Genomic DNA, 17,789 nt, shown 5'->3' with positions numbered 1-17,789 from the left:
ATTTACACTAGACACACATGCGTGTACCTTTTTTCATTCAGTGTTGGAGATAGAGTCCATGGCCTTGCACATGCTATACAAGTGCTTTTCCACTGAACTATATCCCCGGCTCACCTCCAATGTGCTTTTAGAGTTACCTTGTGAAAAGTTTGGTGACACAGCTTGGCTGACGGCAAATACACTGTTAGACTTTGGTGGTGTCTGTAACTGCTGTGGAGGAGGCTGTGCAGGCATAGGTGCGGAGTTCCCAGGCAATACCACTACATTAGACTGACTGACACTTGGTCCCAAAGCTGTTGGATCAGTCATGCATGTAGCTATCAGAATGTTGCTTGAATTGCCAAATGCTGTGCTCGTGGCAGGCATCAACTGTATGTATCCTCCATCCTTAGAAACACATGGTGCAACATTGGCTGAAAAAGCCATGCCATCTTCATTCTGAGTGTTGTTTACCACAGGTTCTTCAGGTTTGAGCACTAAAAGGTTCTGCTCCATTGAGCCAGAATCCCCTACTTCAACAGAGACAACAGCACTTGTAGTTTCTTCTGAAGATAGGCATGTAACAAATTCTGTATTTTTGGCAGGAGATTTAGAAGACAGAATTATAGTTGGCAAGTTTTCTCCACTGATACTAGATACAGCACTGTTAAGCTCTGCATCTGAGGAAACAAATGGATCATCACTAATGATAATTTTCAGAGAAACAATATTTGATGCATCTACCTCTGTTGAATTGTTGCTAAGTTTATCATCAGTATTTTGTGTCTCAGGAGACCCTCCCACTGAACCAGCAGATTCTGAAGGAAGTGAATGATTATTTTTTACACTGTTTGCTTCTCCTGGAACCAGGGCAACTTCTTCACAGCTGTCATGTCCACTCAAAGAGAGAAAAACAGTATCTCCATCTTTCGCAGAAGAGGAAGGGTCTTGAGAGCTCTCAGACTTGAGTGGCTCAATCTTGCTTTCCGTATGATTTAGGTCAACAGATGGTGAACCAATGGATAGCTGTTTATCTGCACGGACGGATTCTTCAAGATGAATTTCTACCTGTTCAGGTACATTTGAACCTAAACTTTCAACAGTTGCAGGTGATGTTTTGCTTTGCAGTGGAGAACTGTCCTGGCAATCTGGTAGTGGCTGTGCTGCAACTGGTGATACACTAGTAGTTTCGATTTTACTGTTGTGAGTTTCACTAGAATCTGGTGACTCAGAACCATGGGAATTAGTTTTAACTTTTGTTATGTTAGAAGTTTCACAAAATTGACTTTTAGATGGCTTTCCAGTTAATGGAGTACTTTGGGACAAAAGCTGAGTACTTTTCCCAGATAGAATTAAGTTTTCATCATTGGTTTCACTACCAAGAGACACAAATGAAGTTATTGGCATATTGGGTTGATCAGGCTGTAACTGGGGTTCATTCAGCATACCTGGAGACAAAGAATTCTTTTCAACCACAGCCACTTCAGCTTCAGCGAGCATCTGACTGGTATATAACTCAGAACAATGTTCATTACATTCAGCAGAACTTCCTCTTTGGTTAAAGTCACTCAAATTAGACACAGACTCAAAAGTAATGTCAAGGGCACTCTTTTGCTCAGCAGGTACAGCTGTTTTAGAGGACTTTTTTTGAGTGTTAGAGCTTATTTGGGAGAAGTTTTCCTGGGATTCTTGCTGAAGAACATCCTGGTTGTTGCCATTCTTCAAATCACTTAATAATAAATCTTCATTTTGATAGGATGTACAAAATGGAGGCCGACCAGACTGACCATCTGTAAAACAGCAGTGTGGTATAAAGTTACGCTGAGAAAGCTTAGCTTCTGACACAGTCACTTTTCCTGTACAACCTACTGCCAAGGAAATACTAATTTTTGGCCTACCAATAAATTTAAGACTGTTGCAAAATTATTTTCCACTCTCTAGGTATCAAAATATCTAATTACTTGTATAGTTGCAGACAGTTTTGTAAACAGGTGTCAAATTGTTTCCTAAGTTTCTAAGAAATAAAGACGCCACAAAGAAGGAAACATACAGGTTTAACAACATCCAATACTTACCAGGAGCCAAAACGGGCCTAAGCTGGCTCTAACCAACAGTGGAAAAAGTGTTGTTTCCCTATCTTGACTTCTTTCTCTTTTTAAGACAGGTCTCACTGTGTATGTGTAGCCCACACTGGCCTTGAGCTTCCAGTGATCCTCAGGCTTCAGCCTTCTGGATGATGGAATTTTCAAATTTTGTGATGTCTACTGACCTTATTTTGTCTGTTACATATTTTTTTTTTTGTGGTGAAATGAGACCAAGATCATTTTATACAATTAACACGATTTCTGTGTATACTTTAACATTTGACATATTTATTGAAGGAAACCATATATGGCTGTAGAATTCAAATGAATGATTTAATGAGAGATTAGGACAGTCAGAAAAGAACATACAGAACAGAAAATTAAGATAAAGTACAGTGAAAATTCTAATAGTATAAAAGAGAAGGCTAATGCGGGGGGGGGGAGGGAGAATTATAAAGGAGGTACCCAATGAGGTGATTTAAGAGGAAACAATGTAGCATCAATATAGTGAGTCTCACAGCAGTCACACTTAGACAATTTGAACAACTATGAAAAGAAACATAATAGGAAAAATCTAGAAATATGCCTGCAACTATCATAATGAGTAAAAACCATATTGTATACAGAGCCCACTTAATTCTATATTGAGGGAGAGATTAGCGGAAATTATATTAAGCCACATATACACAGGATAAGTGATATAATTTTAAAAATAGCAATGCTAGAGATTGAATTGAGGGTTATGCTACATAAGCATTCTGCCACTCTTAGCCTGGAAGTAGATTCATAATGAAATGGCAAGACTTTCTGAAAGAGTAAAATTACAAGTTTAATTTTATGGTAAAGCTTATGTGAAGCATAATCTTCTGGATGTGAACGAACACAAGCTCAATTATAGTTTGGCTTAAGAACGGAGGGTTGAGCTTTGTTATTACACAGAAGATACTCCAAAACTAGTTTTTGAAGACTAGAAGCCATTAGGCATTTAGAACCAGGTAAGAGGCTAGAGAGATGGCTCAGTGGTTAGGAGCACTGGCTGCTCTATCAGAGGACCCAGGTTCAATTGACAGCACTCACACGGCAGCTCACAATTGTCTGTTAACTCCAAACTCTGACATCCATACACAGACATATATCCCGGCAAAACACCAATGCACATAAAATAAAAAATTATTAATAAAAAAATTAAAACAGTGGTGGTGCATACCTTTACTCCCAGCACTTGGGAGGCAGAGGCAGAGGCAGAGGCAGAGATCTCTGTGAGTTTGAGGCCAGCCTGTTCTACAGAGTTCCAGGATAGCCAGGGCTACACAAAGAAACCGTCTCAAAAAGCAACCAGTCAACCAATCGATCAAGAGGTAAGAAGAAATTATTATCAGGCATAGTTTGTAGACTGGAGATGGCACCGCAATGGCATAAGGTTTACCAAAATATGACCAGCAAAGATGAAGGTATCACTAAGGAAAAGAGATTCAGGGAGCAGAGAACGGAGTTACTGTTGTGCTGGCAAAAGTCCTTTCTCACTTGAGAGATGATTCCACAGGCAAGTTCTTGATTTAATTTCATTACAGAGAGCTAGATACATTTTATTATGCATTTCTATAAATTTGTTACATTTGACAAGGCTTCTTAAAAAAAAAACTCATTTTATATTTAAAATTTTTAATATTGACTTATTCAAGCTTTCCTTTAATTCACAGTCCTACGTAAGGACTAACTATGCTACACTGGTACTCTATGAAAGATAGGACTGTCAAGCTCCAAATAAAGATGGTAGGAATAAATAACCTATAAACTTATAAATCACCAAGTTCAAGACTATCAGTATATATTGTATAATTTCCCAGAATCAAATGTTGAATGTCAGCTCAACTTAGAAGGCTAAAACACTCTAACACATGAGAGATAACATAAGAGATCAGACATTAGGATTTGTCCCTTAATGAAATTATTTTGTTGCAGACTTGCCCATTTGGCCAATGATTTACTACTAGATTGTCTACTGCTCTATGAAAGAATGAAAAATTAATCTTTTAATCACAGTACTAGAAATTGGCAACAATTTTCTCAATGGAGAAAACTATAAGCATAAAAATGACCCATATAGTAATTTGAATAATTTCCAATTAAACGGTATTTTGCTCTTTTGAATTTTGAGATTGATTTTAACAGTTTGGTTAATGACATTAACAAAATAAAAATCTTACCAGGTTCTTCTGTTTCAAAAGAACTTTTAATTGTTATGTTAGTTTCTTCAGATAAGACTATATTAGGATTAATTTCCATATGCTGACTAGGAATACTTTGTGATATATTTTTATTGTTCTTTGTTTTACCTGTTAAAAAGGGAACAGAAAAAAAAATTAAATAAGCATACTAGAAACAAGCACAAATATTACCATTCTCAAATGTTAAAATTTTTATTGCAATCATATTTTTTTCCTTGTTTTATCAGACAGGGTCTCAGGCAGCCCAGGCTGATCTTGAACCCACTATGTAGCCAAAGATGAACCTGAAGTCCTGGCATTCCTGCCTCTACCTCCAAATTCCTGAGGATTATTACAGGTATGCCCTCCTGTAATACAAGTTTTGGTTTCTTTGTAAACTCAGTTATGTTATATAAATGTTTTTGTTTTAATCCCACGTGTGGGATTTTAGTTTGTCCACAGCTGATAATGGCCTCCTACAGAGCTTGATCTTTGCCAGCTAATAGCAGCCTGCCACTTGCAGCACAGAGAGGGATGTGGTCTAGGATTCCGAGGGATATAAATAGGAGACTCACCAGAGCTCATGCTGACTGCTCAAAATACTCAATAATCAGACAAACAGAAACAAAACAAAACAAAACCCCATGCCATTCTCACAGCTGAACTTTCTTAAGGAAAAGTAAAGACACTCTCACCTATCTCCACACATTATTTACTGTAATGAAACAGGCAATTTTTGGAAAGCCCTGGGTAATGTTACTTTATTCTGGGGTAGGTTACTAAAGGTGGTTGAGAAAATTTCTGTCTACTTGCTAGACTGAATGGTGTACTTTACCATAGTCAAAGAGATCAAAGAGTGCCTGAAATGCTGGGTCTGATTCTGTCTGTTCCAATATATCTTGTATTGCTTCTTCAGACATATGGATTTCATTCTGTATAGTAAGAATAAAAGTATGAACAAACAGAATTATTATGGCTTTAATACCAGAAAAATTATTCATGTTGTTACTGCTGACCTTTTATATATGACTAGTTCCCTACAAAAAATTTCCTTCTGATTTTAAGAGGCTTATTTAAAAGAAAATAATTTCTGGGCTAGTATATTAGAAACTGTAGTAAATGAGAAGAATGAGAACAAGAACGATCAGATTCTATGTCAAGGAGAATGTGTTAAAGAACAATATCCAACATGACAGAAGGGTGACAGGATTAACTGTTAAGGTGTGAAGAAACAGACGATGACATAGTAAAAACCAGTAAGAAGCACATGGCTCCAGCGGTAGCTTAGAAAGGCAAACCAAGCCTCACCCAACATTTAAGCCAAGTGGCAGGAGTGAAAGAGACCAGCAGTCCTATACACCCACAAGACAAACCCACAGTTGTCAAACGCCTCAAATGCAGTTGGAAGCTTTGGTGAGATATTGAGTCCTCCATTGTTCCAGGCTGGTAGTGGAGTGGGGGCCTACTTTGTCACCTGCTGTGTCTTGGAGGGCTGTTAAGTGGGCACTATATTGAGAGGGACTCTATTGAGATGAGGTACCTTGAGACCTAAAAACAGGGATGATCACAAGTCAGGGAACCTATACACAGGGTGAGACAGCTGTGGGAAGTAGTCCCTTCTCTGCGGTAGGCAAGCCCACCATCACTTCATAACCGCAGTCTATTAGCTCATAGCTTGAAGCCAGTGGCTTCATGGAGCAATCTACCTGCTATAAGGTACACTGCTTTAAGAACCGAGAAGCCCAAAGCTTCAGCAAATTACTTCCTGTCCACATTCCTTTTGCAAGATACTTAATGTCTATAGAGTTTTCAAAGTATGGAGGACAGTGTAACTATACTGATGTCAGTACTATGTCTGCTCCCTATTCCCAAGACTTCAAGCCTTCTGCTAGCTTGAACACTGGGCACCCTGTGGGAGTGGGGAACCTTATCAGCTGACAGACTGAGAGATTAGTAAAGCTTAAGTAAGGACAGCTCTATTAGCTCTAATCCAGTATGGATTAGGACCAGCCTAAATCATAGGAAACAGAAGTCCAAGAGACTCCCACCCTATGACTCTATCCTGTACATTAAATGGGGCAGATTAAAAAAATTTGTTCCAGCACTTTAGCTCCTCACCCTGTGTTTTCCCTTAAAAAAAACAAAACAAAACAAAAAACCAACCAACCAACCAACAAAAACTCTATTTCAGTCCTGTCTTGACCAACTTAAAAAAAGCCTTTCTATATTTATCAGTGTGCCATAAATCAGTTTGGTACGAGGCAACAGTTCTTTTGAGACAAGGTTTCTTCATATAACCCTGCTGTCCTAGAACTCCATGTTTGGACCAGTCTGCCTCTGAACTCACATACAGCTTTCTACTTCTGTTTCTTGAGTGCTGGGATTAAAGGCATGTATTACCATGGCTGGCCTGTTTTTCTTTTTAATCACTAGTTCTCTCTTCTCCCTTGTCACAACACTCTTTTTTATTCTTTTATTTAACTTTTCTTTCTCCCCTTTCCCTAGCCTTCATTTTATTCACTTATTATTTTTATATTTACCGTAATTATTTTTTTAGCTTTAGTACATACATTAGTTTTGTCATTATCTGTTCTATGGTCAGTGGTGATTTATCAACTGGCTTTAGTTGGGTGTATTTCTGTATCTTGATTTCGTGCTGTTGCTGTTATAGTAGTATGTTTTCTCCCCTTCGAGTGGTACTAGAAATGGAGTAAAAACTACCCCTAAATAAAACTGGAAAACAGACCCAAATGAACACATGCATGAAAAAAAGCTATCACAAAGAGATAAGTAACTTCTCAGTTACAGAATATACAAAGATTCTACTCATTACAAAAATTATATGGCTGAAATGCAAGGACAAAATCTACTTCTAAAATAAACCAATGACTTTAAAGAGAAAATAAATAAAATTAAATAATTAAATAAACGAAATTATGAAAATTAGCAAGGAAAAAAGTCATCAAGGGGGAGCTGGAGAGATGCCTCAGTGGTTAAGAACACTGGCTGCTCTTCCGGAGGTCCTGAGTTCAATTCCCAGCAACCACACGGTGGCTCACAGCCATCTGTAACAGAATCTGATTCCTTCTGGTGTGCATGAAAACAGAGTGCTCAAAAAAAAAAAAAAAAAAAAAAAAAAAGAAAAAGTCAGCAATGAAAAGAAACCCTGCAACTATTGTAGGTCAAAGTTCATTAATCAAAAAATTGACATCACCAACACACAAAGCTCAAGCATGACAAACCACATCAGAAAAGGAAAATGGAAGTTAGGTCTGAGAAACACACATTAGACATTTAGGATTATTTTACTGGGTGTTTGATGAACATAAGTCACATATAACACAATACTTCAGTTATCCTTAAATCACTACTCAGCTCATAGCAATGTAGATGAATAGTAAGACAGTACCATGTAGTGAATCTGCAAGTACTGAATACTTATAAATTCATGACTCATTTTTTATGTAAATAACAGAGTGAAACTGTTATCTGTAAAGTAGGTAAGCTATTAGAAGGGTTAGAAAAATCTCACCATTTTTAGTATCTGTGAGTCTCTGAGTATATTCATTATTCAAATGTATTCATAAACAAATTACACTGATGAACGAGCAGTCTATTTTGATTACTTCAGATTTTATACATGCAAATTTTGGCAATGACTTTAAAATAAAACCAAAATACCATATAATTCTAACTATATTACCCCGGCACACTCACCCACACCCATATCTACCCATACCGGAAGTCCTAGGAGTTCATCAATTGACGTTTCTGGCTCTGTCGGGTTGCTGTCTGTTTGCTTAGGTACTGGAGCAATACTACTGTCACTGTAACACAGAAAGGGAAACCAAGGAAAACCATTAGTGCAGCTGGGTGAGCAGGTAAAAATAATCAGAAATTTGAATCATACAGCTCACCTAGTCAAAAACTTATTTATGTTTTCTGCTAGTTTTTCTTGAAGAGATTTGTTGCTTAATATTTTCTCTCTTGCATTTTCAATAACCATTTGCTGAAAAAGAAAAGGCTAACTAGTAAAAGGATAGGAAAAGAATTCACACTAGTCACTAATAACCAAACCACCAAAATCAATGCTTTTTCATTCCATCAACTTGGGAGGTGAAAGGATTATTAAGCGGAGTAACAAACTTGGTTTCAATCTGGACAACACAACAAGATCCCATCTCTAAATAAATAATGAAAAGGCAAAAATGTCACAAAAACAAGTCAATAGCAGTGGATAGTTTTGATAAACGTAAGTAGCAACACAAGTTCTGGTGTCTCCTTCCATATTTAGGCCTGAACAAAGTATTTTGTAATTCAGAAGTATCGTTCCAGATCTTCCACCAACACAGTCTTCACTGCATCCAGAATGCAGGTCTACACTTTTCACTTTCTCACAGAAGGCCTTTATGTGACCCTGGTAAAATGCTCAACAGTAGAACTAGAATTTTTACTTGGTGCATTTGCCACGTGTGTGTTCTCAAAGTGCCAAGTTCCAATTATAATTCCCTATTCAGGAGGCAATCCTGTCGCTCTCATATTCATCTCAAACACATAAGCACACATAAATTTGAGAATATTTCAAGCTGCAAATTTGGGACAGTCACTTACTTTTTCTACTGCAAATGCATTTGGGTCCTGGAAATTCCTTACTGATGAATGAGGTCCGGATGACATCAAACTCTTCCTTTGTGATTCACTGAAACACATTGTAAAAGCTTGTCTTTTATTACCTGTTTAACAGATCAACGATAATATACACACAAATTTTGAGATCATGGTAGGAGGCACTTTTTTCTTCTTTCCATAAGAACAAAGACAGAAAAGCAGAAAAAGTATTACCAGATTCATATACAGTGCACTTGATTTACTGTTAAAAATAAAAAATGAATAAAACAAAAGCAAACACAAAACAAACAAACAAACAAGAACAAGGACTAGCTTTGTGGTCTTGAGTGCATAACCTCTGTACTGCTGTCCCTTTCTTCCATGGCCAAGGGAATTTAACCCAGGACTTGCGCCCGCCAGGCATGTGCTCTACTGCTAAGCTACAAGGCCAGTCCCATGATGGTGGAATGAGACCAACTATATTTTTTGTTTCAGGAAACCAGTTAAATACGCATGGATAGTATAATAAAAAGATCTACATTTCTGAAAATGTTATTAATAACGCTTTACTCTTTTATGTAGTTAAGTCAGACAATTTGTAATATAGGAGGCTTTTAACTAAAGGAAGCTTGAATTAGACAATACAGTAAAAACTAATTAAAAACCTACTGGTTGGCAGATGAGGAATCAGACAAATATCATTTAGAACTGATTTCTCATTTTTTTTTAAGAAATAGAAGCTGAAGTGGAACAGGAAGAACATGCATATGAAAATACAAATAAAAACATGCTTTCATGATTTAATATCATGTGTTCTTTTGGAGCATAAAACTAACATTATTTATATTCACTTAAGAAAACACAAAAAATGAGGTAAGAACCTTTGTAAGACCCATCATTATTCTGCACATCACGATGGAAAGGTAGTGAACAGTAAATGACACGACATTGATTAAAGGATACAAGTCAAACTTAGTGAAGCCAGAATGTTGGAAAAGATGTATTTTGGAATAAATATAATAAACATCTCAAGAACTTAATCTAGTCTTGTTACTTTAAACACTGACTAAATTCTTTGTGTGTGTGTGTGTTTTAAATGGCTACTGTCAATGGGTCAATTATAAAAAGTAGTTAGTTACCTTTTACGTCTACCAGGAGACATTAAACTGGTATGGGTTTTCCTTTCCTGAGAACCAGGAATAATATTTAAAGACTCTCCAGCTGCATTTTAAGAAAACACAGTAAGCCAAAGAACAGAAATTGTCTAAACTTGTAATGAGATAAGCAACATTAGATACTGATTATTACTGAGTATTAAATCCAGCGAAGAACCAGGCGGGGTAACACATACTTGTATTCCTGGCACTACAGGAGGCAGAGGCAGGTGGATCTCTGTGAGTTCTAGGCCAGGGGCTACAAAGAGAAGCCCTATAAAAAATCTCACAAACATTTACTGAGTACTACGAGTAAGGCATTATATAAGATAGTAAGACTAATGCAATACAGGCCTTACATCCTTAAGGTTTGACATTCGATAAAATACAAAGAAACATAAAGAAAAAAAGGTATAGAAAATATATCAAATGAATGATCCTAGCATAAAACAGGATTTGGAATAAGATGGAAATATATACAATCGTGGTTTTGCTTTGTTTTGAAGATAGGGTTTTCCCTCTGTGTAGCCCTGGTTGTCCTCAAGCTCAGAGATCTGCCTGCCTCTGCCTTCCCAGTGTTGGAATTAAAGGCCCTCTATGAGCAATCTTAAAGAACAGCAATAAAAACTACTTGACTCAAAACTAAGAGATGGGCCCTGAATTCCCACCGCAAAGCACTTACTAAACCAGCTTCACACTTCTTTACTACCCTGTCTTCACTTCAACAAGAATGTACACACAGGCATGATCTAGATCAGAACATGACTTCTAACTTTATTTCTACCTGTGAGACTCAGCTGAGAAGATAGAATATTTAACACATAAAGACGGTGGCATAAAGCTGAGTGGTGGCAGCGCACACCTGTAATCCCAGCACTCGGGAAGGAAGAGGCAGGTGGATTTCTGTGAGTATGAGGCCAGGCTAGTCTGGTTTACAAAGCCAGTCCAGGATAGCCAGAGCGACACAGAAAAATCCTTGTCTCAAAAAACCAAAGATGGTGGTATACTGGGAAGATGCTCCAGGGCAGATTGCATTCACAGTAAAGAGACGGTGAAATATAATGTATATTCTCCTTAAAAGTACAATCTGGGTTTTTTCAATTATTACGCCAAAATTGAGAATCAAACAAGTCCAAGGTTAGACTGCAGTTTAATTACAATAGAAAGAACTGTAGGTTTAAGCTACAATAACTCCGAGATTTTAAGTCAATATATTTTTTTTGAAGGCATGCAGCAGCAGAGGCTGACCTTGAATTTCTGATCCTCCTGATTGCTGGGATTACACAGCTGAGCCCATTTTTATACAGCAGTGAGATCAAAGTTTCATGCTTACAATCTTGTGGCTTAACCACTTGATTGCTGTTTCTTTTTTTTTGAAAGATTTATTTACTGTTTATACAACATTCTGCCTGTACACCAGATCATTCTATAGATGGTTATGAGCCATCATGTGTTTGCTGGGAATTGAACTCAGGACCTTTGAAAGAACAGCAAGTGTTCTTAACCTCTGAGCCATCTCTCTAGGCCCCTAAACTACTTGAAGTCTCTTCATTTTATAAGTTCTGTTATCTCTCTCTTGGGCCATTATTTTGTATTATAAATGTAAGTGTAAAATTGTACTTGGATTAACAGAATTTAAAGAACAAAAGTTAAACTTACTGGTTACAGTATTTTGCGACTGTGCCTGGTTGACCACCACAATATTTGATCTCACTGGAGTTGAAATTTGGCCACTTGGTTTAACAGCTTGTGTGGCTACCAAAGGAGAAGTGGTAAATTGTCCCGAAGCATACGGTAAAACCAGTAACTCTGAACTGACAGGAGCTGCTTGAGATGCAAGCCATCTCTGTCGCTTGATCTCTGCAATTCCATTTCTTGTTCGGGCTGAAACACATGGGTATTCCAAAATTAATTCAGTGTCAGAGAAGTTTCAGAAGACATTATGTTGCATGGCCTATACATGATAACATGTTAGATCTATAGAGTAAAAAAAAGCTTTGAAAAACATACAATACCTTTATGCAACAATTTCACGTGAAACAAACTAAAACGTATACACTAAAACTTTAAATATCCCAAAGTATACATTAAAACTTCATAAACCCCAAATTTCTGCAATAATTCATCCTATAGTTTCCCCAAAATTAGGATATTCAAAATTATAGGTTAAAGATGCTATTACTTGATACTCAAAGATTAAAACTAGGATATATTTTATATGTATATGTACACAAAAATGCACACATACTCATGTACATATGGCTTTATATTGCTTGGGATCAAACCCCGGTACATTCACTCCACCTTGTAAGCCACACCTCAACCTCCCTCAACACATAAAAATATCTAATGATGTACTATAAAAAAGTAATTTAATGAGGCCTAGGAAACATACTGTTAGTTAAAATGTTATTGAGACAGAGTGTGAAGTAATGTTTGAAACTGTTGAAAGTTAAATACCAACCTCTTTGATGGGCAGCAAACCCTGGAGAACTTTGCATGCTCCTAACAAATAAAACAAAGCAGTTACTTCTTAAGTACTGTTTTTGGAGAAGATATATTCTGGCTTAGTTATCATCAGATCTGAAGTAAACTGTGAGTTAAAAGGTGATTTCCCTCAGTAAAGAATCTTTTGGGGCATCCAAATGTGATTTGTTTTAGAAGAAAAACAGAATCATATAAACACTCATACAACATAATTTTGGTGATCGAATTCCTATCTAATCAATGTCTACTGGAGTGTTGTGATATTAAGGTATAGCTTGATGTGACTTCGGGAACTTGATATGTTTAAGTAATCTATATATAAATATAGCATTCTCAATTCAACTTTGTAACAACAGACTTTTCTAAAAAATTCTGATTCACATGCATCAATACATAAGAATCTCAGGGCTCAAGGATATCCTGCTGTCATGCTCAGGACTATGAAATTATTTTGTTGACTCTCCAGATATGTAGAAAAGCACATGTAGAAAATCAACAGTAGAAGATAATTCTTTTACTCTAAGTGGAACTACTCATTAACGGATTTGGTAAGCAATCATAGACCTTGTCCTGTTCCTTTGAAATTTGTAAAATCTTTACCAACAAGACCAATAACTTAATGAACTGAATAAAAATTTTTAGTAAAACTATTGAGAAAACATACATAAATAGAATCTTTTTATCTAATAGCTAAAACAAATATATCTAAAAATATATCTAAATATATTTAAAATATATTTTAAAACAAAAATATCTAAAACAAATAGATCCCCATCAAACCCTCAAAACTCAATCACCAAGTTTGCAAAATCTTCCTTTTTTGGTATGTGTCCAGTATGTGAACTTGGTGGTATAGGCATGCATGTGTGGCACGCTCAATGTAAAGGTAGAGGTAATACTGGGCTGTCTCTTAATTTCTCACTACCTTTATTCTGAGATGCGATCTATAACTTGGTTAGGCCGGCTGGATGGCCAATGACCTTCAGGTTTCCACTGGTTCCTCTCTTCTATCCACCAGTCCTGGCACAAAAGGAATGCACCACTATGCACAGTTCTTTACATGGGGTCTGGGAAGCCAAACTCAGGTCCTCATGCTTATGTAGCGACACCATTACTGACTCACCTCTCCAGACCCTGTAAAAATCTTTTAAAGATTACTTCTAAGGGCAGAAGAATGAGTTAGGGAAAGAAATATAAAACTACGAAGTACAATGCAGTTCATTGCTAGATGAAAGCATTTGTAGCCATGAGCCTAACAAGAGGATAAAAATGAGACCTTTGCTGAAGTTAGATGGAATATTCATTTGTAGCTTTGAAAGGAAGGGTTTTTCATGTGACTCCACCACCACCTAAGGGATGCCAAAATATTTATAGCAACAGGGTTGGTATCCTTCCATGCATGCTGAAACTGACATTCCAAAGCTGTGAAGTAGGTAGACAGTATAATTATTTGTACCATGAGAAAATACTAAAAGCAGAACATTCCAGAATGAACCAATTGGCCACAAAGTCAATAATTCTCTGAATATGTAATGAAGAATTGGTTGTCAGGAATATCGGGCTAAACTGTTTCTAAACTGCTACGCAAAGTTGGGAATGCTATTAAATTTATTTATATTACAATTTTCTCATTTCAACTAAAGAAAACCTTGATTATCCTCGAGAAAACTTCAAAGCAAGAAAGATGTTTCATGGATATATTATAAATATCTTAAGTCCTATAGCCAAAATGTATTTGCATTCCTAAATCAGTACATTTTAACAAGCACAGTACCTGATCTGAGAAAGCGTGTGGTCTAGCTTCTTCCATAGAGAAGACATTATTGTTGGGACATCATTTGATGTTTCTAAAGCACAAGAGGAAATAAACTCAGTTGAAGAAAATTCATTTGTCAATTTTAACAAAGGCATCAATAATAACAGGAAAAAACAAAAAGCCCGTTAAACTTACACTGGAAATTTAGAAATAAGCCTACTTGTAACAGTGTGGAAATGTGTGATGAGATGGCTTTATTTTCTTAAACCAAAATCAAATCTAATACAAATGAGAAAGTGTATCTAAAAAACCTGACAGGCTAAAAATCTTATTTCTCCTTTGTACTAGAGAAAGGCGAACATCAGAAAGTTATACAAACTCCTACGTGTGCAAACAATCCTTGACATCCTTATTGAAAACACCCGTAGAAAATAATTCCTGCTGGGTTGAAGACTAAGTGAGACACAACATGATACGCATCTAGTTAGTCATCTACTTTTTCTTCGGCTGTTACTTTAATATACGTATTTTCCCTCTAATTCATCAGAAATTTATACAATTATTACTTTATGTTCTGTTGATTATGAGCCAATTTTTGCCCATGTCCTGTGCCTAGTCTCATATTACACAGCAGTCAGAATTAACTTGTCAGTTCAAGATATTTTAGCAAATAACAATGGCTTGTTCATCAGTATAAATAACCTAGAGGTAAGGATTTTTTTCTATCAGGTTTTGAAGATGGGGTTTCTTTGTGTAGCCCCAGCTATCCTGGAACTCACTTTGTAGGCCAGGCTGACCTCGAACTCATAGTGATCTGGCTGCCTCTACCTCGTAAGTGCTGGGACTAAAGGTGTGCACCATTACCACCCAGGTTAGAATTAAGTTTTATTCCATTTTAAAATATGAGTTTTGGCATCTGTGGGTTAGTTAACATTTGGAGTTTTAGAATTTGTTTTACTCAATATAAGCAAAAATAAATTGTTTCCTAGTAAAATACATGTTTTTTGTAGACTTGGCTGTCCTGGAACTTGCTTTATTGACCAGGCTGGCCTCAAGAGGTCTGGCTGCCTTTGCCTCCAGAGCACTGTGATTAAAAGTTGTGCGCAACACCACCTAACTCAGTAACTATATCTTATCAGAAGATTAAATCTTTTCAAGGCTTTTTATGAGACAGTATCTTAAACAATATCCAAGTACTTACCTTTTGCTTTCATAGCTACATACTCATTCAAAATTGTTGTCAAGTTTTTTCCAAATAAGGACTGAAAGGAGAAAGAGCAAACATTACTAAAACTATACACAGGATTTATCACTTTCCCACAAAAAATGCCAGTGAAGATCTAGATTGCAGAAAATCTTGTGAGAAAAGGGTAGACAAGCAAGTCACCAAAATTCACTAAAAAGAGAACGAACATCTGAGAGAAAGAACTTTGCCTGTCTAAACTGTGATCACACACTAGAGGTTATAAAAGAGCAAAAATTTTGGAACCAAGAGTTCTGATTTCAAAAAACTCAACAGCATGCAATAAACCCTTTAAGTACATACAACTTACTGCACACATATTAGTATAAAATTTTTATTTCGGACAATATTGAAGACATAAAATATACTGAGGAAGATGTATGACACAGGCATACATCTTTTCTTCTCAACTTTCAACACTAGATTTCTTTTTTTTCATAACATGGTCTTACTATAAATCGCAGCCTGGTCTTGTCTTCCTCAGTGCTGGGATTTAAGGGATGTGGGATATAGGTCTGTATTCCTAGGTACTTAGGAGGCTAAGGCCGAAGGGCTGTAAATTCAATTTTGTGTGAGCTACAGACCAGCTAAGGTAAATTAGAGAGATCCCAACTCAAAACAAGAAAGAAAGAAAAGCTGGGACAGAGCATGCTAATGCACCAGAAAGCTTAAGAAGGTAGGAGATAAGCCTAAGTAATCACTCTCCGTTTTTTTCTTTCTTTCTAATAATGAATTGTAGTAAGTAATCAGTAACTAGTACTTGCAAAGAATGGTTCCTTTCTGTAGAGTAACAAGATCTCCACTGCTATCACCTAACCTTCCTAATGCTGCAACCTTTCAATACAACTGCTCATGTTGTGGTGACCTCAACCATAAGATTATTTTTGTTGCTATTTCATAACTATAATTTTGCTACTGTTGTGAATGATAATGTAAACATCTATATTTCTCAATAATCTTAGGCAGCCCTGCGAGAGGCTGACCCCCAAAGATGTTGTGACCCATAGGCTGAGAAGCACTGATTTAACGGAGAACAGACAGCAATTCCTTCGCTTTGGCCTCACAGCACAAGGATGAATGAAGTCACACTCACAGAATATTCATTTTCCTTCTTTCTCTTTTTACCATTTTATTTTCTTTCTTGTTCTCACTGCTGTTTTGAGACCCAACCAAGAAAAACATTCAGCAATAGAAAGTATCACAGTGAAGATCTACTGCTATTAATTATAAACTTTGTGCATGCAATTTAACTTTCAGAACCTCAGTTTACTTATCTAGAGAGATGGTCCAGAGGGTAAGATGGAGGCCCAAGTTCAGTTCCCAGCATTTATACTGGACAATTGACAACTACTTGTAACTCCAGCTCCAGGGATCCAAAATGCCCTCTTCTGACCTCTAAGAGCTCCTGCACTCATGTGTGTTTTATTCTCACACAAACATACACAAATACAAGCAATCAAAAATAAAAAAATAAAAAGAATCTTTAAAAAAACAGGACACAAGTCTCTACCTACTATTTTGTACTTTATAAGTTTTAATTTATTTTTTTCAAGATTTTTGTTTTTAAATAATTTTAGAATTCAATGAAGAGCCTGAAGACAGCTGAGAGCTCCTGTATCCTCAACACCTGCACACGGGCCCCTGACATAAAAGCACCCTCTCCAGTCCTAAGGAACACCAACATCAAACTACGGAAACTTAGCCAGGGTTTGGAAGTTTTCTCTGCTATTTAATCCAGAATCCTAAATAATATTCTAACATTATGTTTTATTAGTCCCTTCTGGTATGTGAATTTTCCAGTCTTTTTCTTGATCTTGACATTTTAAAATGATAGACTGCAATGGCTCTTTAAGATTTATTTCATTTTTGTTTGGGTGTGCAAGTGTCTAAGGAAGCCAGCAGAGGGAGCAGGTCACAATGGTGTGAGCCACCAGACATGGGTGCTGGCACTGGAAGGTTGATCCTCTAGAAGAGCAGCAGGTGCTTGGACCATCTCTTGTAGTTCCTCAACTTTTTCAAGTTTTTCAGAATTGTTTGAGATATTTTAATCATTTTTCTACATAAAATTTAGGATTCCATAAATTGCTTTCTAGAAAACTGGCGATTCTGACTGTGATCAATCTACAAGCGAAATTAGGGAGAAGTGACTTAACACTACTGAGCTTCTAATTTACATATACAATGTTGATTTTATTCACATTTTTTTTTTATTCCTTTCAAGCAGTTCTTAGCAAACATTACATACATATTTTGTTAGGCTAGCATTCAGTT

General features: G+C 36.6%; 1 protein-coding gene across 2 annotated transcripts in view; it reads right to left on the bottom strand.

The window, feature by feature from the left end:
* LOC129687768 (protein NPAT) overlaps positions 1-17,789 on the bottom strand; it is a 38,041-nt gene that overhangs the window by 12,097 nt on the left and 8,155 nt on the right. For both annotated transcript variants that reach the window (XM_055622334.1, XM_055622335.1), the window contains exons 3-13: positions 15,477-15,537; positions 14,294-14,366; positions 12,497-12,537; positions 11,692-11,916; positions 10,018-10,099; positions 8,882-8,969; positions 8,188-8,279; positions 8,010-8,097; positions 5,106-5,202; positions 4,271-4,399; positions 138-1,769 (exon numbers count right to left, since the gene is read on the bottom strand). In XM_055622334.1, the coding sequence (XP_055478309.1) occupies positions 138-1,769; positions 4,271-4,399; positions 5,106-5,202; positions 8,010-8,097; positions 8,188-8,279; positions 8,882-8,969; positions 10,018-10,099; positions 11,692-11,916; positions 12,497-12,537; positions 14,294-14,366; positions 15,477-15,537 (2,608 nt within the window). The remainder of the gene's footprint in view (positions 1-137; positions 1,770-4,270; positions 4,400-5,105; positions 5,203-8,009; positions 8,098-8,187; positions 8,280-8,881; positions 8,970-10,017; positions 10,100-11,691; positions 11,917-12,496; positions 12,538-14,293; positions 14,367-15,476; positions 15,538-17,789) is intronic.

The sequence above is a fragment of the Psammomys obesus genome, unplaced genomic scaffold (genome assembly GCF_907164565.1).
Source record: "Psammomys obesus unplaced genomic scaffold, mPsaObe1.curated_primary_1811, whole genome shotgun sequence".
Taxonomy (NCBI): domain Eukaryota; kingdom Metazoa; phylum Chordata; class Mammalia; order Rodentia; family Muridae; genus Psammomys; species Psammomys obesus.
This window is presented reverse-complemented; position numbering and strand designations above follow the sequence as displayed.